The following is a 24,551-nucleotide window of genomic DNA, read 5'->3' on the forward strand; positions in this document are numbered from 1 at the left end:
TGGAGTTGCCACTCCCCCGGATGGAAAGTCTGACGACTTAGAAAATCCGCCTCCCAGTTCTCCACGCCTGGGATATGGATTGCTGACAGGTGGCAAGAGTGGTACTCTGCCCAGCGAATTATCTTTGAGACTTCTACCATTGCTAGGGAACTCCTGGTTCCCCCTTGATGGTTGATGTAAGCCACAGTCGTGATGTTGTCCGACTGAAATCTGATGAACCTCAGTGTTGCTAACTGAGGCCAAGCCAGAAGAGCATTGAATATCACTCTTAACTCCAGAATATTTATTGGAAGGAGTTTCTCCTCCTGAGTCCACGATCCCTGTGAATTCAGGGAATTCCAGACTGCACCCCAACCTAGAAGGCTGGCATCTGTTGTTACAATTGTCCAATCTGGCCTGCGAAAGGTCATACCCTTGGACAGGTGTACCCGAGACAACCACCAGAGAAGAGAATCTCTGGTCTCTTCATCCAGATTTAGCAGAGGGGACAAATCTCTGTAATCCCCATTCCACTGACTCAGCATGCATAATTGCAGCGGTCTGAGATGAAGGCGCGCAAATGGCACTATGTCCATTGCCGCTACCATTAAGCCGATTACCTCCATACACTGAGCTACCGAAGGGCGCGGAATGGAGTGAAGAACACGGCAAGCATTTAGAAGTTTTGATAACCTGGACTCCGTCAGGTAAATTTTCATTTCTACAGAATCTATAAGAGTCCCTAAGAAGGAGACTCTTGTGAGTGGGGATAGAGAACTCTTTTCCTCGTTCACTTTCCACCCGTGCGACCTCAGAAATGCCAGAACTATCTCTGTATGAGACTTGGCAACTTGAAAGCTTGACGCCTGTATCAGGATGTCGTCTAGATACGGAGCCACCGCTATGCCTCGCGGTCTTAGAACCACCAGAACCGAGCCCAGAACCTTTGCAAAGATTCTCGGGGCTGTAGCCAACCCGAAGGGAAGAGCTACAAATTGGTAATGCCTGTCTAGAAAGGCAAACCTTAGAAACCGATGATGATCCTTGTGAATCGGTATGTGAAGGTAGGCATCCTTTAAGTCCACTGTGGTCATGTACTGACCTTCTTGGATCATGGGTAGGATGGTCCGAATAGTTTCCATTTTGAAAGATGGAACTCTGAGGAATTTGTTTAAGATCTTTAGATCCAAAATTGGTCTGAAGGTTCCCTCTTTTTTGGGAACCACAAACAGATTAGACTAAAAACCCTGTCCTTGTTCCGTCCGCGAAACTGGATGGATCACTCCCATAACTAGGAGGTCTTGCACACAGCGTAGGAATGCCTCTTTCTTTATCTGATTTGCAGATAGCCTTGAAAGATGAAATCTCCCTTGTGGAGGGGAAGCTTTGAAGTCCAGAAGATATCCCTGAGATATGATCTCCAACGCCCAGGGATCCTGAACATCTCTTGCCCACGCCTGGGAGAAGAGAGAAAGTCTGCCCCCTACTAGATCCGTCACCGGATAGGGTGCCGTTCCTTCATGCTGTCTTAGAGGCAGCAGCAGGCTTTCTGGCCTGCTTGCCTTTGTTCCAGGACTGGTTAGGTTTCCAGGCCTGCTTAGATTGAGCAAAAGTTCCCTGTTGTTTTGAAGAGGAGGAAGTTGATGCTGCACCTGCCTTGAAATTTCGAAAGGCACGAAAATTAGACTGTTTGGCCTTTGCTTTGGCCCTGTCCTGAGGAAGGGTGTGACCCTTACCTCCAGTAATGTCAGCAATAATTTCCTTCAAACCAGGCCCGAATAAGGTCTGCCCCTTTTAAGGAATGTTGAGTAATTTAGACTTCGAAGTCACGTCAGCTGACCAGGATTTAAGTCATAGCGCCCTACGCGCCTGGATGGCGAATCCGGAATTCTTAGCCGTTAGTTTAGTCAAATGAACAATGGCATCAGAAACAAATGAGTTAGCTAGCTTAAGTGTTCTAAGCTTGTCAATAATTTCAGTCAATGGAGTTGTACGGATGGCCTTTTCCAGGGCCTCAAACCAGAATGCCGCCGTGGCCGTGACAGGCGCAATGGAATGCATGCAAGGGGCTGTAAAATAAAACCTTGTTGAATAAACGTTTTCTTAAGGTAACCCTCCAATTTTTTATCCATTGGATCTGAAAAAGCACAACTGTCCTCAACCGGGATAGTGGTACGCTTTGCTAAAGTAGAAACTGCTCCCTCCACCTTAGGCACCGTCTGCCATAAGTCCCGTGTAGTGGCGTCTATTGGAAACATTTTTCTAAATATAGGAGGTGGGGAAAAAGGCACACCCGGTCTATCCCACTCCTTGCTAATAATTTCTGTAAGCCTTTTAGGTATAGCAAAAACATCAGTACACACCGGTACCGCATAGTATTTATCCAGCCTACACAATTTCTCTGGTACTGCAACTGTGTTACAGTCATTCAGAGCAGCTAATACCTCCCCAAGCAACACACAGCGGTTCTCAAGCATAAATTTAAAACTAGAAATCTCTGAATCAGGTTTCCCCGAATCAGAGATGTCACCCACAGACTGAAGCTCTCCGTCCTCATGATCTGCATATTGTGACGCAGTATCAGACATGGCCCTTACAGCATCTGCGCGCTCTGTATTTCTCCTAACCCCAAAGCAATCGCGCTTGCCTCTTAATTCAGGCAATCTGGATAATACCTCTGACAGGGTATTATTCATGATTGCAGCCATGTCCTGCAAGGTAATCGCTATGGGCGTCCCTGATGTAATTGGCGCCATATTAGCGTGCATCCCCTGAGCGGGAGGCGAAGGGTCTGACACATGGGGAGAGTTAGTCGGCATAACTTCCCCCTCGTCAGAATCTTCTGGTGATATTTCTTTTATAGTTAAAGACTGATCTTTACTGTTTAAGGTGAAATCAATACATTTAGTACACATTCTCCTATGGGGCTCCACCATGGCTTTCAAACATAATGAACAAGTAGTTTCCTCTGTCTCAGACATGTTTAAACAGACTAGCAATGAGACTAGCAAGCTTGGAAAACACTTTAAACAAGTTTACAAGTAATATAAAAAACGTTACTGCACCTTTAAGAAACACAAATTTTGTCAAAATTTGAAATAACAGTGAAAAAAGGCAGTTACACTAACGAAATTTTTACAGTGTATGTAACAAGTTAGCAGAGCATTGCACCCACTTGCAAATGGATGACTAACCCCTTAATACCCAAAACTGAATAATAAAAGACAAAAACTTTTTTTTTCTTTTTTTTCCGTTTTTTTCAAACAGTCACAACAACTGCCACAGCTCTACTGTGGCTTTTTACCTCCCTCAAAAACGACTTTGAAGTCTTTTGAGCCCTCCAGAGAAGTCCCGGAACATGCAGGAAGAAGCTGGATGTCTGTCAGTATTTTACCTGCACAGAAATGCACTAAAATAGGCCCTTCCCACTCATATTGCAACAGTGGAAAGCCTAAGGAAACTGTTTCTAGGCAGAATTCAAGCCAGCCATGTGGAAAAAAACTAGGCCCCAATACTTGTTATCACCAAATACATATAAAAAAGATTAAACATGCCAGCAAGAGAGTATGTATCTCTATTAATAAGCCTGATACCAGTCGCTATCACTGCATTTAAGGCTTTACTTACATTACTTCGGTATCAGCAGCATTTTCTAGCAAATTCCATCCCTAGAAAAATAAACTGCACATACCTTATTGCAGGAAAACCTGCACGCTATTCCCTCTCTGAAGTTACCTCACTCCTCAGAATATGTGAGAACAGCCATGGATCTTAGTTACTTCTGCTAAGATCATAGAAAACGCAGGCAGATTCTTCTTCTAAATACTGCCTGAGATAAACAGTACACTCCGGCACCATTTAAAAATAACAAACTTTTGATTGAAGAATAAACTAAGTATAAAACACCACACTCCTCTTATGACCTCCATCTTGGTTGAGGCTTGCAAGAGAATGACTGGATATGACAGTTGGGGAGGAGCTATATAGCAGCTCTGCTGTGGGTGATCCTCTTGCAACTTCCTGTTGGGAAGGAGAATGTCCCACAAGTAATGGATAATCCGTGGACTGGATACACTTAAGAGAAAGAGCAATACAGGCGAACCTTTAAACCAGCACACGCTCATTAATCATAGTATATGTAAGTAGATGAAATTGACTCATTAACCAGACACAAAGCTGTACTAAAGTAAACACAAATACCCTTTATTAGCTTCTAACAGCAATTATATTTGGTTGCAGCACCAAACAAATAAAAATTAATAATGTATATACCTTCCTCACATAGGAGGAAAAAAAAGACCTGTATTAATCAACCTGTAATAAGAAAATACAGGCAGCTGCTTTTGCAGGACTATGTTGTTAATAGCGGTAAGGTTAGCAGTGGCAGTTCATAATGGAGCAAAGCAATGATTGTTAGATGCAAAGCAAATAGCCATTTTGATGCATAGAGAAACTGCTGTCCACAGCGTAATGTAGTAGAAAATCCCTTGTATGCCGCAATTACCGTTACAGGGTAGTCCCTTTGTCAATGGTAGCAAGCCATAAAAAGGATAGTAATGAAAAGATGTTAGTTCGTAGGTTAAAGTAAACAACCAGGTCGGTATAAAGGACGTTAGTGGCTGTAAGGTAAATATGGTCTTAGTATTGTGTCCATTTAGTCATTATGGAGAGCAACGGATACACTGTGTTGTCAGAAGTTATGTGGTTAATTACTCACAGAGACCTTTTGCCGTCAGCGGGAGTGACGTCTCACTAACAACCGCTTCTTTGGGTCCTGCAGGTTTTCCAGTGAAAACTTCACCCTTGATTAGTCAGCTCTCTCGACTCTACTTTAGTACAGCTTTGCGTCTGGTTAATGAGTCAATATGATCTACTTACATATACTATGATTAATGAGCGTGTGCTGGTTTAAAGGTTCACCTGTATTGCTCTTTGCTTTCATACTTCATTATGTTGCACACCTCCTTGCACCAGATGGAATTATAACTTATTTTTCATCTGTTCTCATCATTAATTACATTCAGAAATAGCTGGTGTATCTTTTCACATTTTTATACTAGACTTTAATGTCTTTTCTTGACACTGTGCTTTTCAGAATAAAACTCAGATTTTGACTCACTGATCAGAGGTAAGTGTTGTTCAAGTTTTTGGCAGCAATGACAGGCGATAATGAATGGGAATTTGACCTTAATGAAACCTTTTCTTTACAGATACTCAGATAATTCCAAAAGGTGATTAAATAGTTTAAAATCATAAAAAATGTTAACAGTCAATTAAACATTTAAAACTAGGGTTGCACCGATACCATTTTTTTTATGACCGAGTACAAATACTTGTTTTCAAATACTCGCCGATACCAATTACTGATACTTTTTTTTTTTTTATGCCATGTGACAGTTTACCAAGCACAATACAGACTAATTATTTAAGATTCCTTCTTTATAATTATAAAGGACTGTAATTCAAAAGACATTATGAAATAATAAAATAGTTTTATTTGTCAAAAGTTTACTGAACATGTTTATAAATAAAAAATATTACAATAAAATATTAAATTTAAAGGGGTGATTTAAAGGGGTGATGCAATTGGGTTGTAGGGCTGTAATATAACATCAATCTGACATTTGTTTGGAGGTTCGACTCTAAGTTGAACAGTCTCACTTTCAGCACTACTGCATGGGGCAGAAAGATATTTTTGGGCCATTTTAGCCAGAGCTGGAAATCTGTTTTTTAACTGCCCAGTACTTCAGGGGTTTGTCTGAACGAGGTACAGTGATCTCTACTACAATAATACAAATAACAGCAATTTGTATTGGCAGAACAGTAGTAAACAATTTTTAGTTTAGTGTCCACTCCAGTTTAAAATGAAATGGGAACATGCAGTTTGAAAAAATGTCACAAGGTAGCATATGGGTAGGAAGTGGAGGTATCGGTTTAAGTATCGGTGCATTTGCACGAGTACAAGTACTCATGCAAATGCTTGGTATCGGTACCGATATCGATACTTGTATCAGTGCAACCCTATTTAAAACTTAAATGGGAAATCAGTAGTGTACGCAGATATTTGGATAATAAAATGATTCCTAGAGGTCTACGTTTGCGTAAGAAAGCAGGTATGAATTTAGTTGATCCTTTGCTCCCTAACTTCAAAACAGAATGCAAAAAAAATGTTTGACTGATTGTTCATTTAGTTTAATGAAATTAATAATTAAGGAAAATCAACTTAGAATGGATAATGTCCAGAAAACTTTAGATGAATATACTATGAATATTGAGAAATGGTCATCACATCAGGAATTTATAAAATTAAAAGATCAATGTAACTCAGAGATTAGGAAATTACAAGAGGAAATTAAATCTAGAAAGAGGAGGAAATTCCTTAAAGATCATTTAGATTATCTAGAAGGAAAAATTTATGATTACAAATATGACTCGGCCACATCTGAATCAGATAAGCAAAGTTCTGATAAAGAAAGCAGCCAACAGAGTAGATCTTGATTTAGAAGAAGATGGTGTTTTTAAGAGAAGAAAAAAAAAAAATGGAAAAAAAAAACAAAGAGGCGGTAGGAAACATAGAAAAGGAAGACAAACCCAAGAAAGGTTATGTATTGCGCAGTCAACAGAACAGCAAAACAAATTTGTCTAATAAATTATTAAATGAAACCCACTTAGAAGTTCTTTCAAAGGGCTTGACTTTTTGCCCCACTAATAATTTGGACAAATTCACCACCATGAAAGACCTAAACCTCTTTGCCCGTAAAATTATTTTGAAAAAAAGTGTATATGCATAAACCATCTAATGTAGATTTAGATATGCAAGAGAGACAAACTTTACAAAGTTTAGTAGAGTTATTTCAGGAAAGTGATCCTATGGAGAATATAATTAAAAATCCACATATTGGCTTTAGTCCTTTTAAAAGCAAAATCAAGATACATGCCAGCTCTACCACTGTATCAAATGTATCCAATTTTGTGAAATTAGTTGAAAAAGATTTGAAATCATTAAATACTGTAACTTCGGGCATTAGTAACATCAATATAAAACAACAGGCTATGAGGGAACTTGCAAATGATCATTCCATCAGAATAAAACCATCAGACAAGGGTGGAAATGGGGTGGTACTTAACACCACAGATTATGTGGTGGAATGTCAGACAAGTGTCATGTGAATTACAATATGAAAGACTACCAGGCAACCCAACTTTACAATACAAAGAGGACCTTGAAATCATTTTGCAAGGTTTTCAAAATGCGTTAATAAAGAATTTGAGTTCCTAAATGGGAAACATCAAACATTACCAACGGCTTACACAATTCCAAAATTGCATAAAAACAAAAATCCACTGCCTGGACGTCCCATTGCACCAGGTCAGGGTGGTTGATTAGAAAACGTTGCTAAATATGTTGATTGGAACCTTAGACCTTTTTTGACAACTATGCCCTCAAATATAAAAGATACTGCCGATGTTCTATGTAAATTAGATGGTCTGGTCCTCTGATGAAACTTTATTTGTTACTATAGTCGTGGAGGCCTTGTATTCTTCAATACCTCATGATTTGGGTGTTGAAGCCTCACGCTTTTATCTTCATCAGAGAGGTATCGGATACACGGATCACACTGCATTTGTTACGAAACGGTTAAAATTTGTTCTAGAAAGGAATTATTTTAAATTTGATTCAAAATTCTATAGAAAGATTTTAGGGACAGCTATGGGGGCAAGTTGTGCCCCCACCTATGCCTGTTTATATTTGGGGAAATGGGAATTGGAAACGATTTTGGATATGCCTCCGTGTTTCGTGAACAAAGTGGTCTTATGGACAAGATTTATAGATGATGTTCTAATGCTATGGGAAGGCTCAATTGACCATCTTCATGACTTTATAAAGTATTTAAATACCAATACAAAAAAAAAATCTTAAGTTTACGTATGAAGTCAGACCCTCTGAAATTTCATTTCTTGATTTAAAATTATTGAAAGTTGATAATACCATCAATACTGAAAGCTATAGGAAACCGACAGCAGCAAATACTTTATTAGAGGCAACGAGCCATCATCCTATCACACAAATAAAAAGGTATTCCCACTGGTCAATATCTTAGACACAAAAGAAACTGTTCAGATGAATTGTTTTTTAAAAAACATGCTGATGATTTGAAAAAACGGTTTTTAGAAAGATATAGTAAAAATTGGTTAAAAACAGGCTTCATAGAGCATCTCAGACTCAGAGGCAAACTCTCCGTTATGAATCAAAGGAAAAAACTGGGGACACTAGATTAAGAATGATAACTACATTTAATAATCAATGGCAAGATTTAAAAGCAATTTTATCTAAACATTGGCACTTAGTGGGGGGATTTTCCTTTGACTGCCAGAAAAGCACCCTCTTTAAAAGACAGTCACTATATCATTAATGAACCAAGAATGTGTCTGGGCAGTATGAAACCCAAAAGTGGTAACCGTCCATGTAATAAATGCAAAATGCGCAAATTTATGGTTACTGGTAATAAGATTGAAGATAGTAAGGGCACAATCCATAGAACTAAGGGGTTCATTACATGCAAAACATATGGTGTAGTCTATGTCCTTTCATGCTCCTGCAATTTGAAGCAACTTTCTAATTTACTCCTATTATCAATTTTTCTTCGTTCACTTGCAATCTTTATTTGAAAAAGGTGGCATCTAAGCTTTTTTGTTTCAGTACTCTGGACAGCACTTTTTAATTGGTGGATGAATTTATCCACCAATCAGCAAGAATAACCCAGGTTATTCACAAAAAAATGGGCCGGCATCTAAACTTACATTCTTGCATTTCAAACAAAGATACCAAGAGAAGGGAGAAAATTTGCTAATAGGAGTAAATTAGAAAGTTGCTTAAAATTGCATGCTCTATCTGAATCACGAAAGAAAAAAATTGGGTTCAGTGTCCCTTTAATGAAAGAAGGGGTGATTGGGACAATCTATTGTTAAAGGCTGAATTGTAAATGGATTTTTAACCTGGATACTGTTCAACCAGGTGGCCTGAACGAAGAGTTAAACTATGCTCTATTTTTAGATTAAAAATTCCCCTAATGTGCCACTTTTTATTATAATTTACTATCTGGCTAACCATTATGCATATTATTACTAACAAGAGGAGTCTCTCTGTGGGAAAAAGAAAATGAAAATGTTTATTTTAATGACTATTTCTATGAGAATAATTTTACTATAATGTATGATTCATTTATAGTAACTTGAAATGAAAGTGTCAATATGCAATAAGGATCTGTATATGATGTGAATATTATAAGATTAGCCTTTGCTGCCGTAATTGAGTAACGAATGTGTACCCATAACTATTTAGAATTGCTTTCAATTCCTGAGTAATCAGTATGGCAGTACTTAAATTTGTAAAAGCACTGAACTAGTTAACCATTTCACCTGGGATAATCTGCATGAAAAGGCAATTCTGACGTACAACGGCATCACATGCCCGAGGAAGCCCAATCAGAACGAAAGTTTGGGTGAAACACGTGTAGCTCCGTGAGCGTGAATTTGTTTGTAGGACGCTTTGCATGGCTTCAGTACGGTATTTGGCAAAAGGGAACCTTAAGAGACGAGAGAGCTGACTAATCAACGGGAAAGTTTTCACTGGAAAACCTGCAGGACCCAATGAAGCGGTGGTAGTGAGACGTCACTCCCGCCGACGGCAAAAAGGTCTCAGTGAGTAATTAACCACATAACTTCTGACAACAGTGTATCCGTTGCTCTCCATAACGACTCTAAATGGACACAATACTAAGACCATATTTACCTTACAGCCAGTAACATCCTTTATACCGACCTGGTTGTTTACTTTAACCTATGAAAAAACATCTTTTCATTACTATCCTGTTTATGGCTTGCTACCATTGACAGAGGGACTACCCTGTAACGATAATTGCGGCATACAAGGGATTTTTCTACTACATTACGCTGTAGACAGCAGTTTCTCTGTGCATCAAAATGGCTATTTGCTTTGCATCTAACAATCATTGCTTTGCTCCATTATGAACTGCCACTGCTAAGCTTACTGCTATTAACAGTCCTGCAAAAGCAGCTGCCTGTATTTTCTTATTACAGGTTGATAAATACAGGTCTTTTTTCCTCCTGTGTGAGGAAGGTATATACATTATTAATTTTTTTTTTTGTTTGGTGCTGCAACCAAATATAATTGCTGTTAGAAGCTAATAAAGGGTATTTGAGTTTACTTTAGTACAGCTTTGTGTCTGGTTAATGAGTCAATTTCATCTACTTACATATACTATGATTAATGAGCGTGTGCTGGTTTAAAGGTTCGCCTGTATTGCTCTTTTCTTATTTCATTTTTTTCCGCACCTCCTTGCACCAGATGGAATTATAACTTATTTTTCATCTATGCTCATCATTAATTACATTCAGAAATAGCTGGTGTATCTTTTCACACACACATATATATATATATATATATATATATATACACACATACATATATATATATATATATATATATATATATATATATATATATATATATATATATATATATATATATATATATATATATATATATATATATATATATATATATACACACACATACATATACACACATTATATATTTTTTTTTAATTATTATTATTTATTTATTTTTATTCACAAAACACAGAGGTACCTGACCTGCAATTAATACATATGTACATGCAGATGTATATACACATGACTAAGAGCTCATGCCACAAGTAGTCACTACTGTTCTCTCAGTGGTTACACATACTAAAACAATTTACATCTAGAAAGACAAATATGCTGTGGTAGACAGCAAGTAACCCCAGCGGCATAACTTTTTTTTCACTTTCTGCGATTAATTTTTTTAGTGAAAAATTTTCTGCAGGTCATTTTTAAATCAAATTCAATTTTAAATTAGGCAGTTATACTAAAGCACCAGTTCAATTGCAGTGTGTTAGTTAAACGGAGAATAAAGCAATATTTAAAGTTTTATAATATAGTGCAGTAGTAGAAAATTACATTGGAAATTAGCTGCAGACATAGTCTAACATAGAAGTAGTAATAAAAAAGGTGCATTGTTCATACAAATGTCTTGCATTCAGATATAAAAACAGCTTTGCAGGCAGTTAAAGGCTAGGGTATGTGCTTGAAACAATCTCTGAGAGCCAGTCAATCAATGCACTACTGCTTTACAGTGCTACTGTTTATTTCACTGTTCACTTAAAACAGGACTTTGCTCTGGATGAACTGCGATAAGGAAAACTTACACAGTGCAGCCAGAGAACAGCTCTGTTTGAAGAGAACAGCCTAATGTGGAGCAGCGCCGAAAAGTTAAATCGCTAACAGTTCCTGCATGTGTCCTGTTCTTTACGCAGACATGCTGCATTTTCTGCAATGACATCTCCGATCATTGCATGTTCTGCCTTGGGGCAAGTAACAAATAAAATGAGACTGACCAATAAGGGATGCGCAATTTATATCGACGACGCCTGGGACATGCAGTTCTGGGCCACGTGGAGCTAGCGGGCTAGCAGTACATTTGACCCGGTGAGTCACAGACAGAGACATATATATGTTTCAACACTAAAGAGACATTACACACTCATTTTTCTTTGCATAAATGTTTTGTAGATTATCTATTTATATAGCCCATAAAGTTTTTTTTTTTTTTTTTTTTTTAATAAATGTATAGTATTAGTTTTGCTTATTTTTAAATAACATTGCTCTGATTTTCAGACTCCTAACCAAGCCCCAAAGTTTTATGTGAATAACGTCAGCTACCTTCTCCAGCTTGCTCCTGTTTGTGTAAAGGGTCTTTTCATATGCAAAAGAAGGGGGAGTGTCTTATTTGCCACTTGCAGTGGGCTTTCCAGCTACCTTTTCAACAGAGCTAAACTGACAGCTTCTAAGTAAGTTTTTAAACCATTTTATACTGAATTTTTATATCAGTATCTGTGCATCTTATTCTTTAGTAGTGTCTATTACATTCAGTTATATGAAAATGAGTGTATACTCTCCCTTTAACGCTCACACTAGGGTAGCATGAAGGGAGCTAACTATGAGTATCCGCAAAACACAGAATGCTAAATTGCCAGTATGCTGCAGCCTGAGTTACTGCTCAAAGGACCTACACAGTAATTGTAATGCTGCCCTCTTGCCGCCTCTAGTGACATCTTGAGGCAGTGCACAGGACCCGGCTAGCGAGTCACAGACCGAGAGCCTGACACCCGGAGGTGCCAACTGCCCCTTCCATACTGCCCCAGACAGGCCAACCTGGATAACAGGAAATGCCCAGGTGGACAGGGCATCAGGTACCATTTATTTATCCAGTGCTCAGGAAGCCATCTTAGGGCACGCGCTGGAAGCTTACCTTATATAGTTAGGCTCAGGAACCATTTTAGGGCATGCGCTGAAAATGTAACTTATCCAGGGAGGCTCAGGAAGCCGTCTTAGGGTGCACTGGCAGTTTACTTTTTGTTTAATATATTGCAGAACCTACAATATATTAAATAAAAAAGTATTCTCTCCCTGGTAGTCTAATGGGGCAGCATTTGGTCTGTGTGAGTGAATGCAGCATGCACTGACTCGCATCACTGCGATCCAGCCAGAAGGAGCTATTAATATGGTCTGTACCAGACAGAGGTGAGAGAACAAATGCTCCCCCACTAGACTACCAGGTAGGCAAAACTTTTTTATTTAATATATTGCAGGTTTTGCAATATATTAAATAAAGAGTAAAGTGCAAATGGCCAATAAATTTAAATCAAAAGGGAAATTTTTTTTTCTATTAAAAAACCCCAAAACACACACCCCCCACTACCACTCCACTGGACCCCCAGGGATTTGAGATAGATAAATATAATCTCATTTTGCTATGTGTGTGATTTATATGTGTTTTAATCTGTGTGTGTCTGCATGATTTTGCGATTATCTGTGTGTAAAAATTTGATTATGTGTTTTAATCTGTGAGTGTATGTATTTGTGATTGTGGGTATTTGAGTCTGGATGTGTTTTTATCTGTGAATGCGTGTATAAATCTGTGCGAGTGAATCCATACATTTGTGAGAAACACCATTCATACTGACATTAAACACAGAAAAAAAGAGAAAATCACATTTACTGACATTGGGCTCACATACAAACATAGTGACATTAACAAACACTAACATAACACACAAATACATAGGGACAATGCAAACAAAAACAATGTTGTTAATACAATAGAAATTACCCTCTTATGGTGATTATTTACAGATCTGTTATGCATTGGGGTAAGGGGTTAGTTTCTAATTTAACCTCATGACAGTGATTTACAAAATACACTACTGTCACCAAGTGTCTCATTCACTGCAGGGGCACATTGTATGCCGCCTGTCTAACCTGAGGACCACTTAGCTTTTTGTTTTAAAAAAAAAAAAAAAAAAAAAAAGAAATAGTTCACAATAAGTATTAGGCTCAGACTTCCCACAAAATATTGAAATCCTGGGCATGTGTGTTCCCCAGATCAGGACAAATGAATTAATTTATTCAGTACTTTTCTTTAGGTGCCCTAGTTTGAAAAAGAAAGTTGTTATCCTGAAACGGCTCAAATTGAACTGTTGTTAACCCGAGGGCCTCCTGTATATAATTTTATTTATTATTTTTAGTCATGTGACTGCTGTTGAAAAGCATTGAGAAGCAGTGCATTAATTAAAATAGCCAGTAGGTGGAGCTGTCCGCTTGTGTAGCAGCAAAGATATGCAAGTCAAGCAAAATGAAATCAGTTTAACCAGACCTGAGCTATCGAGCAGCTTGCAAAGGAAAAAGATCTTCCTGTCTATAAATCAGTCCAGATTGGAATGCATAGAAAGAACTGTTTGCAGAAAAATGCAAGAAAAAGTCTGTGTTGTGTGGTTATTTTATTAGGTTCATAATGCTTTTTAGCATCTAAAGTCTTCATTCCAAAACTTTAAAAATAATGTATTAAGGTGTTACTTATGACAATTTTGAGAGGGGCCTGGAACCTAACTCCCTCACTTCCCATTGACTTACATTATAAACTGGGTTTCGATTTACAACCATTCCTTCTGGAACCTAACCCCTGCGTAAACTGAGGGCTACCTGTATATGTATCAGGACAAGTAGTAGATTGTCATGAAGGGCAAGTAGTTAAGAGAGTGTGTATATATATATATATATATATATATATATATATATATATATATATATATATATATATATATAAATAAATAAATTAGGACTGCATCTAACTATTTTAATAATAGATTAATCAGCCGATTATTTTTTCGACTAATCGGATAAAGAAAAACAAAAACATTTTTTATATATATTTAAAATAAAATCCACATACCGAGTGTTATAAATATAAACTTCAGACTAAAACTTTACATTAACACAACTAACATAAAAATATCTTGAATATCTATAAGCAATGGGAAACAAAAAATACCCAGCTATAAGAGATATAGAATATATATATATATATATATATATATATATATATATATATATATATATACACATACACACACATACATACATATATATATATATACACACACACACTCAAGGAAAGAAGGACGAGGCTACAATGGAACTCAAGCCAAAGTGGTTTATTCTAAATCGTGTGAGTAGAGCACTACATCAGTATGCAAGGGTTAAAGTGAAGGTAAACTTTGCACGATGCTATTAGTGGCAATGCAAATACTTGTAAAATGAGAGGTACTTTCATTCATCAATTTTATTATTTACCTAGTTATAAGCCGTTTTATTTCCCTTTCTAATCTTTTCAAAATCAGCCCGTTTTTTTGTTGTTGTTTTTTTTCTTGTCCTGTCACGTTCTTTAAACAGCCAATAGTCAGTCTGGCCGTTAGGCTGCCGTCATTTGACGTCACACTATTGTTGGGCGTTATGCGCATGCGTTGGCATTATTTCTAAATAAAATAAAAATAAAAAAGTAGCGATCATACTATATATTAGATGAGGAATAGAATACAGGCTGCAAAAACGAAAAAATTTACCTTCACTTTAAGCAGGATCAGACGCATTTCGCGCATGCTCAGTGCGCTACATCAGAGATTTTATATATATATATATATATATATATATATATATATATATATATATTTTATAAACAAACAAAAAACTAAAAAGAGCTAAGGACTTCATATATATTAACAGGACAAAGCCGTACATATTTAACAATACAGTACATATAATCAGCAATAGCAAACAATCCGCTAATAATTGTGCTAATATATAATAGTGCACATTAATTTAAATAAATACCATCAATCTAGGGCTAAGTGTAATTAACAAGCTCAACACTATATCATGCAAAGCATAGTCCCAAATCACCCGATTTAGTATAAGCAATCCAAATGATGACTCCTATTTTATTTCTGGGTTGCAGATAAGCCAGGAGTAGTTGTAAACTTATACTGTCCTGAAAAAGTGAAGAGTAAACGTCAAGCAAGAAAATAGACTTCCACATTGAACATAGTTGACTGATATATTTTTCCCTCTGACTACATTTTTCCATCACTGGTAGATTACAGTGATTTATTCCCCCAGATCTTTAAAGGAAAATTAAACTGAAATAGTAATATAAAATGATAAATCGTATATATTAAAAAAAAAAATCTGCAATATACCTTATTTTGTCCCCTTTTCCTGTAATTCCATTCTGAAATTGTGAGCTTTTCGGTTCCCGTTAGAAATGGAAGTGCCGAACACATATTCCACACAGCCATTGGCTGCACACTCTTGTGACCTATTAATAACTGTCCCTAATTTGCCACAACAGAGAAGGTAACCTAAATTACAACATGACAGCCCCCACTCTTTTATAGACACTAAAACTTTGCACTTATATTTTGCCAATATGTAAACAACTAATTAAACTTTCAAAAATACATCTGCATGTTAATTTCAGACTAATATTTTCTTTGACTGGATCATTCTATCCAGCATTTAGTGCTTAATGTCCCTTTAATGTAGGAATTATTTAGAGAGTGCCAGCAGATTCTACAGCAATATGAACATAGATGCAAAATATAAAATGGTAACATATGAAGCAATAAGACCAGATTAATGGGTAGAAGGCCCAATCTGTGAGTTGCCAGCGTTTGCAACTCACCTTACATCAGTTATTTACACTACAGGATAGCTGGGTTTGTGAACTTAAGTAATTATTTAAATAAAATGTATAAAAAAACATGGACAAATCAAGGCTACAGGCCCTTGTGATATGGCTAAAACTGTTTATAGATAATTGTCTTATAATTTCAGTTAACCTGAAAACGTCTAATAACTTTTTTAGTAACATTAAAATCTCAACCTTGATAAACTCACTCACGTTCTGACAGACCCTAATCTGACAATGCATAACATAGCCCCAGACGGCTGCAAAGCAGTAGTAGGGCATTTCAGAGCTTTCTGTCAGCCAAAATGAAACGCACGAGTACAGGGCTCACTCACCTGGCCCACTCTGTCGGTTGTTACTGACACTATTGATGATGTAGTGAGAAACTTTAGAGTTCTCTGACACAGACAGCACGTAGTCCCCGGGGATAGTGGTGGAGTCCCTGACCAGAAACACACCGTGCCGCTGGCCCTGCAGCAAGTTCACCGCCTCTTGTCGGTTTTGTTTTCCCCAATACCAGCTCGCTCGGTCCTCTGAGTCGAAATTGCCAGCCATGGCTCTTTCACTACACCCCGGTATTCCTCCCCTTGGCTTTAGACGCCAAATGACGCCGCCCCAAAACAAACGCGACTATCAATCTCCTCCAACCGATTCCGACCTCACCAATCCCGAAATGGCGGCACAGGAAAGGTCTGACCTCACCTTCCGGAAATGCGTAATCAGAGAGGCGACGTTGAAGCGGATACAATTTCTCTGCCATTTGGGGAATGTTAACAAGAAAAAATATATTTTTGATATTTAAAATCGGCTAAATTAGCAGTGGGGTTTTTTTTTGCAGCGAAATCACGCTACAACAAACTTGGAAATATTTTGTATGGGTTTATAGGACAGACTGGTGGGCAATTGCAAACCTCTCGATTTACCTAGTTATCTTATCCATGATTTGAGGATGACAATTGCTCACGATTCTATCATACAGAAAAAAAACTTGACATAACCCCCCAAAAAATGTCTTGATTCAGATCGAGCATACAGTTTAAATATCTTTCCAATTGATTTATTTTATAACATTTGCTTTATTTTCTTGGTATCTGTTGTTGAAGATGCAGCAGTTCACTACTGGGAGCTAGCTGAGCACATTAGGTGAGGCAGTCACTAGATTTAATATGTGCAGTCACCAATCAGCAGCTAGCTCCCAGTACTGCATTGCTGCTCTTGAGCCTACATATGTATACTTTTCAACAAAGGATACCAATAGAACAAAGCTAATTATATAATATATAATAAATCGGAAAGCTGGTTAAAAATTACACACTCTATCTGAATCTTGAAAGAAACATTTTGAGTTTTATGTTCCTTTAAATAACTAGTTTTGGATGAAGTAAGGTTAAGAAAATTCAGCTAAAATGTATAGGACAACAGAGAAAACTTCTGCAAAAAAGTCCATTGAGCCGGACCACATCTCTTTTGAAAGTGTAAGCAAACTTACTCTTAGGGCAAGATTTATGACATGGTGAATGCCCTGATTGGTTGGAGGCTCACTCATTTGAGCCTGCAACTGAAATTTATGAAGCAGCTATTTAAAATGCTGCTTCATACGCTCCGTCAAACTGGAGTTGGCGGATGAAAATTTGACTGGGGTGTTTGACAAGCCCTACTCTCACGCAATTGGTTGCGTGGGGGTAGGGGTGGACTTGCACAAGTTTTCCATTGTGCAATGTTAAATATGGGGAACATATCAGGCCCACAATTTGCGATCATGTGCGGAGAGGTTCACAACTTGTGAATCCTGTCCACTCACACATTGATAAATCAGAGCCACTATCAACCCTGCAAATCTTTGTTTTACACCCCTGCAAAGGGATTGCTGGGAACTAGATGGACACATCTTGTCAGACAATGATAAGAGGCAAATATGTACGGCCATCAATCAGCAGCTAGCTCTCAGTAGTGCATTGCTGCTCCGTCAAGAAAAGATACCAATATTATGAAACAAATTTGATAACAGAAGTAAATTGGAAAGTTGTTTAAAATTGTATGCTCTTTCTGAATCATGAAAGTTTAAATTGATGGTAAACTCTTCCCTTTATAAAAACAGATCCAGAATGTTAGTGAAATTTTAGATGGCATTTAATTCATCAGTTGTAATGAGATTGCTCTATACTTTTTAATGTAGATATGAAATTTAAATTCCCTGCGCTCCACCTCCAACTTCAAATGTAAATTTTTCTGTGACCTAAAGGTTTGAATTGCTCAATCAGCGCTATAGCTACAACAACAGGCGCCCAAAGGGGAGAGTGCTGATTGGAGAACAGTTCAACCTTTAGCTCACAGAAAAATTGACTTTTGAAGTGGGTGGGGGAGCACTCGGAATTTTAATTTCATATTAAAGTAAGTTATAGCGCATCTTCATTACAACTAATGCATTAAACTCCATCTAAAATATCGCTAACATTCTGGATCTGTTTTTATAAAGGGGATAGTTTACCATCACGTTAATTTTGAGCTTATTGTAACCAGGAAAAATGTAAGTGTAAGTAAGCCTAAGCACCTTATCTCGGTACACTGACATACTGTTACAATTGCTTTCTTTTTTCAGTACATCGGCAAAACACAAGATTTTGGGACTAATAGTTCTATATCTAGACTTTTTATGCATGATCATTGGTTATATTTTATTTGGTGTACTTTTTGTAACACAAACGGCTTGATGTGTTACAAAATTGTAACTGAGTTAATGTATAACTACATTGCAGTTAGATAGGTTTAATATCAGTATGGAAGTCTTTTTTGTCTTTTTCCAAGGATTTGACTCTAGATCCCAGCTTGTAAAATGGAGATCCAACATTTTTCTTTCATGATTTAAATAAAACATACAATTTTAAAAAGGTTTCCAATTTACTTCTATTATCAAATGTACTCTGTTCTTTTGGCATCCTTTGTTGAAAAACGGCACTATATGAAAGCAATACTTAATGCACCTGCAGGCAACCTACCTAAGTATGCTTTTCAACAAAGAATACTATAAGAAGAAATTCAATATGGTAACAGAAATACAGGTAGCTCTCAGTTTACGCCGGGGTTAGGTTCCAGAAGGACTGGTTGTAAATTGAAACCGTTGTTAATTGAAACCCAGTTTATTATGTAAGTCAAAGGGAAGTGAGGGAGTTAGGTTCCAGCCCCTCTCAAAATTGACATAAGTAACACCTAATAAATTATTTTTAAAGCTTTAAAATGAAGATTTTAAATGCTAAACAGCATTATAAACCTAATTAAATAATCACACAACAGACTGTATCATCAAACTACGTTTAATTAACAAAAACATTTTTTTACTTGCATTTTTCTGCAAACAGTTCTCTGCATTGTTAGCGTGTTAGATAATATTGGGTCTGCACCTATTCTATGCATTAATAGGCAGTTAGGCACCCTCACCTCAAGCAGCTGGGCAGGAAGATAATAGGGAAGTGGCTGCTAGATCTTGTTGCTTGTTAGCTAAGGTCTGTTCTGTGTACACAGATTAATTTAAGTCTGCTAAGCTTGCATAACTTTGCTGCAACATAAGCGGACAGCTTCACCTACTGGCTATTTTAATGAGTGCACATGACTGAAAAAAAAGGTTGTTATTCTGAAACGGCGCAAATTGAATCGTAAACCGAGGGCCACCTGTACATTTTTTTTTTTTTTAATTTTATGCTGTTTGAATCGCAAAAGAAAAATGTGGGGTTTCCTGTCCCTTTAACCACCTTGCAAAGGTCAGCTAGTTCTTCTTTAAAACATTGCCTTGTGCAATTAACACAGCTCATTGTTGTGATGCTTAAGGAGGAATCAGGGGAGCGTTTTGTGTCAGAGAGTACTTTGAGTTTGACTAAGACTGATGTAGTTTTCTGTTTAGACTGTTTATTTTGCTTGTTATGATGTTTAGCATACATACGGCTAGATTACGAGTCTTGCGTTAGCCTTAAAAAGCAGCGTTGAGGGGTCCCAACGCTGCTTTTTAACGCCCGCTGGTATTACGAGTCAGGCAGGAAAGGGTCTACCGCTCACTTTTTTTCTGCGATTTTAGCTTACCGCAAATACCCTTACGTGAATTGCGTATCCAATCTTTTTAATGGTATTTGCCTAACGCCGGTATTATGATCGCCTGAAAAAGTGAGCGGTAGACCCTCTCCTGTACAGACTCCTACCGCATTTAAAAGTCAGTAGTTAAGAGTTTTATGGGCTAACGCTGTAACATAAAACTTTTAACTAAAGTGCTAAAAGTACACTAACACCCATAAACTACCTATTAACCCCTAAACCGAGCACCCCCCCCCCCACACACACACACCGGAAACACTTAACTAAAATGTTTAACCCCTAATCTGCCGACTGGACATCGCCGCCACTTTAATAAATATATTAACCCCTAAACCGCCGCACTCCCGCCTCGCAAACACTAGTTAAATTTTATTAACCTCTAATCTACCATCCCTAACATCGCCGACACCTACTATTAACCCCTAATCTGCCGACCCCAACGTTGCTGCTACTATATTAAATTTATTAACCCCGAAACCTAAGTCTAACCACCCCCAACTTAAATATAATTTAAAATAAATTAAATAAATTTAACATAATTAAAGAAATTATTCCTATTTAAAACTAAATACTTACCGATAAACTAAACTTTAAGCTAGCTACAATATAACTAATAGTTACATTCGCCTTGATCACCAGTTTGGCGTTAGGCTTAAAAAGCAGCGTTGGCCGGTCCTAACACTGCTTTTTACTGCCCGCTGGTATTACGAGTTTCCCTAACGCCACAAAAATATCCGTCACAGCAGAAATCGTTTACGTCAACCCAGACCCAGTAGTTAACATCTACTGCGAATAAAACATCCACAAATCTAAAAAAAAAAATACACAAAGTACACTTACACTCATACAAACACTACACTATATTTATTTTTCATATTTCATATTTTCACGTCAAAATAGAACGGATCAAAGTAACGAGATCTCGGGTGTTTGAAAAAAAAGCCACACAAATCCATTCTCCATTGACTTACATAGACAGACGGGAACAGACACTTATATAGCTACATCTAACTACTAATATTATCACATACATACACTAATCGATACTTACAAACAATATACACCACATTACATACACAAATAAGATTTTTATTAGGAAATAAACACGATTTAGCTACTTTTTCACACAAGACCATGACGTCACTCACTTTACGCTCAAAACAAGTCTTGAATTTTATTTCTACACACATTTTTCTCCTCCATTGACTTCTATGGGGAAGACGTGCTAGTGCACGCAACAGCCAGATTTACCTAACGCACGGAAAAAGCGTAGACAAGAAAACTCGTAATACCAGCGTTAGAATTGTGAAACTAACTCATGTTTTCTTGCGTTAGTTCCGCTATGACAAATAGATCAAGAAATGGCTAGTTCTCTATGGAGTTATGGCTTTTACTTGTGTGAAATTCACTACAACATCAAATTGTTTTATACATTTACATTGCATCAACTACAAATCACCATCAACAATACGAAATATATTTAAAAAATGTATTCAGATTTAAAGGGACCGAAAAATAATTTGAACATTTCATTATTCACAAACAGTAGACAATTGGAAACACCTCTCATTTACCTCTATTATAGCATTTCATTTATTCAACTCATATGCTTGCATGAACAGCATATCTACATAGGCTTAACACATGATCATTAATGGATGCACATACATCACTTTTATCATTCACTCATACATGTGATTGATATGATGGGGGGAAAACACATTACATTCTATGAATCATGAAACATAAAATAGGGATTTTACTGTCCCTTTAACATCACGATTCACTCAGAATATACCATTAGGAATTACGTACAATAACAACATCATTAGAACAGATCACAGCTGTCACTTTTTGGGAAGGAACAACAATGCTATACTGCTTTATAGAAGTCAGCATATGTGGGAGAGAATCACAATATATACGTGTATATATACATATCACGCATCACGCAACCACAAAGCACACATTTATATTTTAATCAGCATACAATAACAATGTAGTAAAAAACAACAACACAATGAGGATTTGATAACTAGACAGGCAGGTTGATAATATGATGACGTCATTAGAAGCTTCAACCATACACATTACAGCTTTAGGACTGTACCGCCCCTTTTAGAAGTTTAGCACTCAATACTACATATACGTAAATGAGAGTTTGGAACATCATTATTATTGCGATTTTAATGGGACGCGTACAATATTGACATCTCGCCAATCACTTATATATACAATACTAGTGATGTCAGCCCGGAAGATCGTCATTATCATTGCGATTTTAATGGGACGCGTACAATATTGACATCTCGCCAATCACTTATATATACAATATTATAGATGTCATCTGTTACTTTATCGTTTACAAACAATATTGCAGCAACATTGATCGATTAGATTCTATGCCATTATACACAAGTATGCACTTTCATTCATGTTAGCCTGGACGTGTGCTTTTTACTATAAGATCGCATTTATTAAGTATTTATTATGAGCAAACATTACGAAGATGCACTGTATGTGTTACATTTTACACTTTCACATTGCGATTCATTGGGGGGAAACAAAATTTCAAACACCTAAAAAAACGCCCACTTTGAAAGCATTCGCGCCGCTCACATACAAACAAGTGTATACAATCAGCAATCATTACGAACTTGCTACCATTGGACTAATTGCACTATAAATCCCCCAAAAAACATGGCCAAAGCGTCCCTTGTGATCGACATTGTATCAAATCGCTTTTGTGTTTTTGCATACCTTTGTGCGTTTGCTCTGCTGTTTGGCTTTGTGCTGCTTAGCTTGGCAAATATGGATGATGCTGAGTTGGATGTTGCTGGTGCTACTGCACATGTAGCGTTCGATAGAATCAGGTGGGCTCGGCGGCTCCAAGAGAGACAAAGGGCTCGTTTGGTTCAAGGTCCTCGTGTTCATAGGGTGAGACCCACCTTGGACAACATGAGTGACTTTGAGGTTTTTGACAAATATAGGCTCAATCGCGAACAGCTCATTGGCCTTTACAATGTTCTTAGACCTCACATGGAGCCACGTAGACGTATGGCAACGGCAATCCCTGGTATGACCAAGATGCTTAGTTGTATACATGTCCTGGCCTCCGGGAGTTTTCAATCTGGAGAGGTGTACATTCATGGCCTGGCTCAGAGTACCTTCTCGGTGGTTTTTGATAACTTTCTGGACGCCATGGTACGAGTCAGTAAGCGTTACATAGGATTCCCTCAGAATGATGGTGATTGGAGGCGCCTGAAGAGGGAATTCTTTGCTATCGCTCGAATGCCCAATGTCTTGGGAGCAATAGATTGCACCCACATTGCGCTGCGTGCTCCACAACATGACTTGCCCTTCCGAAATCACAAACACTTCCATAGTCTGAACATGCAGTTTGTTTGTGACGCACGTATGCGGATTATGCAGGTGTGTGCGAATTTCGGCGGGGCTTGTCATGATGCCCGTATCCTCAGACAGTCGTCCCCGTGGCGGCAGTTTGAGGACAGAGAGTTTCCACCTGGGTGGCTCGTTGGTGAGTACTTGTGCACAACATGGTTAAGAAAGTTAGACAATTGCCACTGTAGTCTTAAAAAATAGTTGTTTGGGTAATTTGCAAAATGTGCAGCTCTAGGATGCAATTTAACCATTTAATTGTCTTTCCACAAATGTCTAGTTTTAGCTCCAAACAGATATGTAGCATGTCTTAGCTTAAATGGGCAGATAGAGAATGCAATTTAACCATTTTGTTTTTATTTTAGAAAATGTCTGCTTTATGCGAAATACGCATAGGTAGCATGTCTTAGCTTAAATGGGCATTTATAGAATGCGCTTTAACCATGTCATTGTCTCTTTCCGCAAATGTCTAGTTTTAGCTCCAAACAGATATGTAGGATGTCTTAGCTTAAATGGGCAGATAGACAATGCAATTTAAACATTTTTTTTTATTTTAACAAATGTCTGGTTTATGCGAAATACGCATAGGTAGCATGTCTTAGCTTAAATGGGCAGATAGAGAATGCAATTTAACCATTTTATTTTTATTTTAGCAAATGTCTGGTTTATGGAAAATACGCATAGGTAGCATGTCTTAGCTTAAATGGGCATTTATAGAATGCGCTTTAACCATGTCATTGTCTCTTTCCGCAAATGTCTAGTTTTAGCTCCAAACAGATATGTAGCATGTCTTAGCTTAACCTCTTAAGGACATATGACGGAATTTTTCCGTCATAAAACAATTGAGCAAACTGAAAGCTGTGTCCTTAAAGGGTTAAATGGGCAGATAGAGAATGCAATTTCACCATTTTGTTTTTATTTTAGCAAATGTCTGCTTTATGCA

The 24,551-nt window shown here is 37.5% G+C and overlaps 1 protein-coding gene across 1 annotated transcript in view; it reads right to left on the minus strand.

The window, feature by feature from the left end:
- The window catches only part of LOC128653137 (adapter molecule crk), an 82,628-nt gene extending 65,804 nt beyond the window's left edge, over window positions 1-16,824 (minus strand). The window contains exon 1 of the mRNA XM_053706247.1: window positions 16,465-16,824. Coding sequence (XP_053562222.1) covers window positions 16,465-16,684 — 220 coding nt within the window. The 5' untranslated portion in view covers window positions 16,685-16,824. The remainder of the gene's footprint in view (window positions 1-16,464) is intronic.
- Between the last annotated feature and the right edge of the window lie 7,727 nt (window positions 16,825-24,551).

This window comes from Bombina bombina, chromosome 3 (assembly GCF_027579735.1).
Source record: "Bombina bombina isolate aBomBom1 chromosome 3, aBomBom1.pri, whole genome shotgun sequence".
Classification (NCBI taxonomy): Eukaryota; Metazoa; Chordata; class Amphibia; order Anura; family Bombinatoridae; genus Bombina; species Bombina bombina.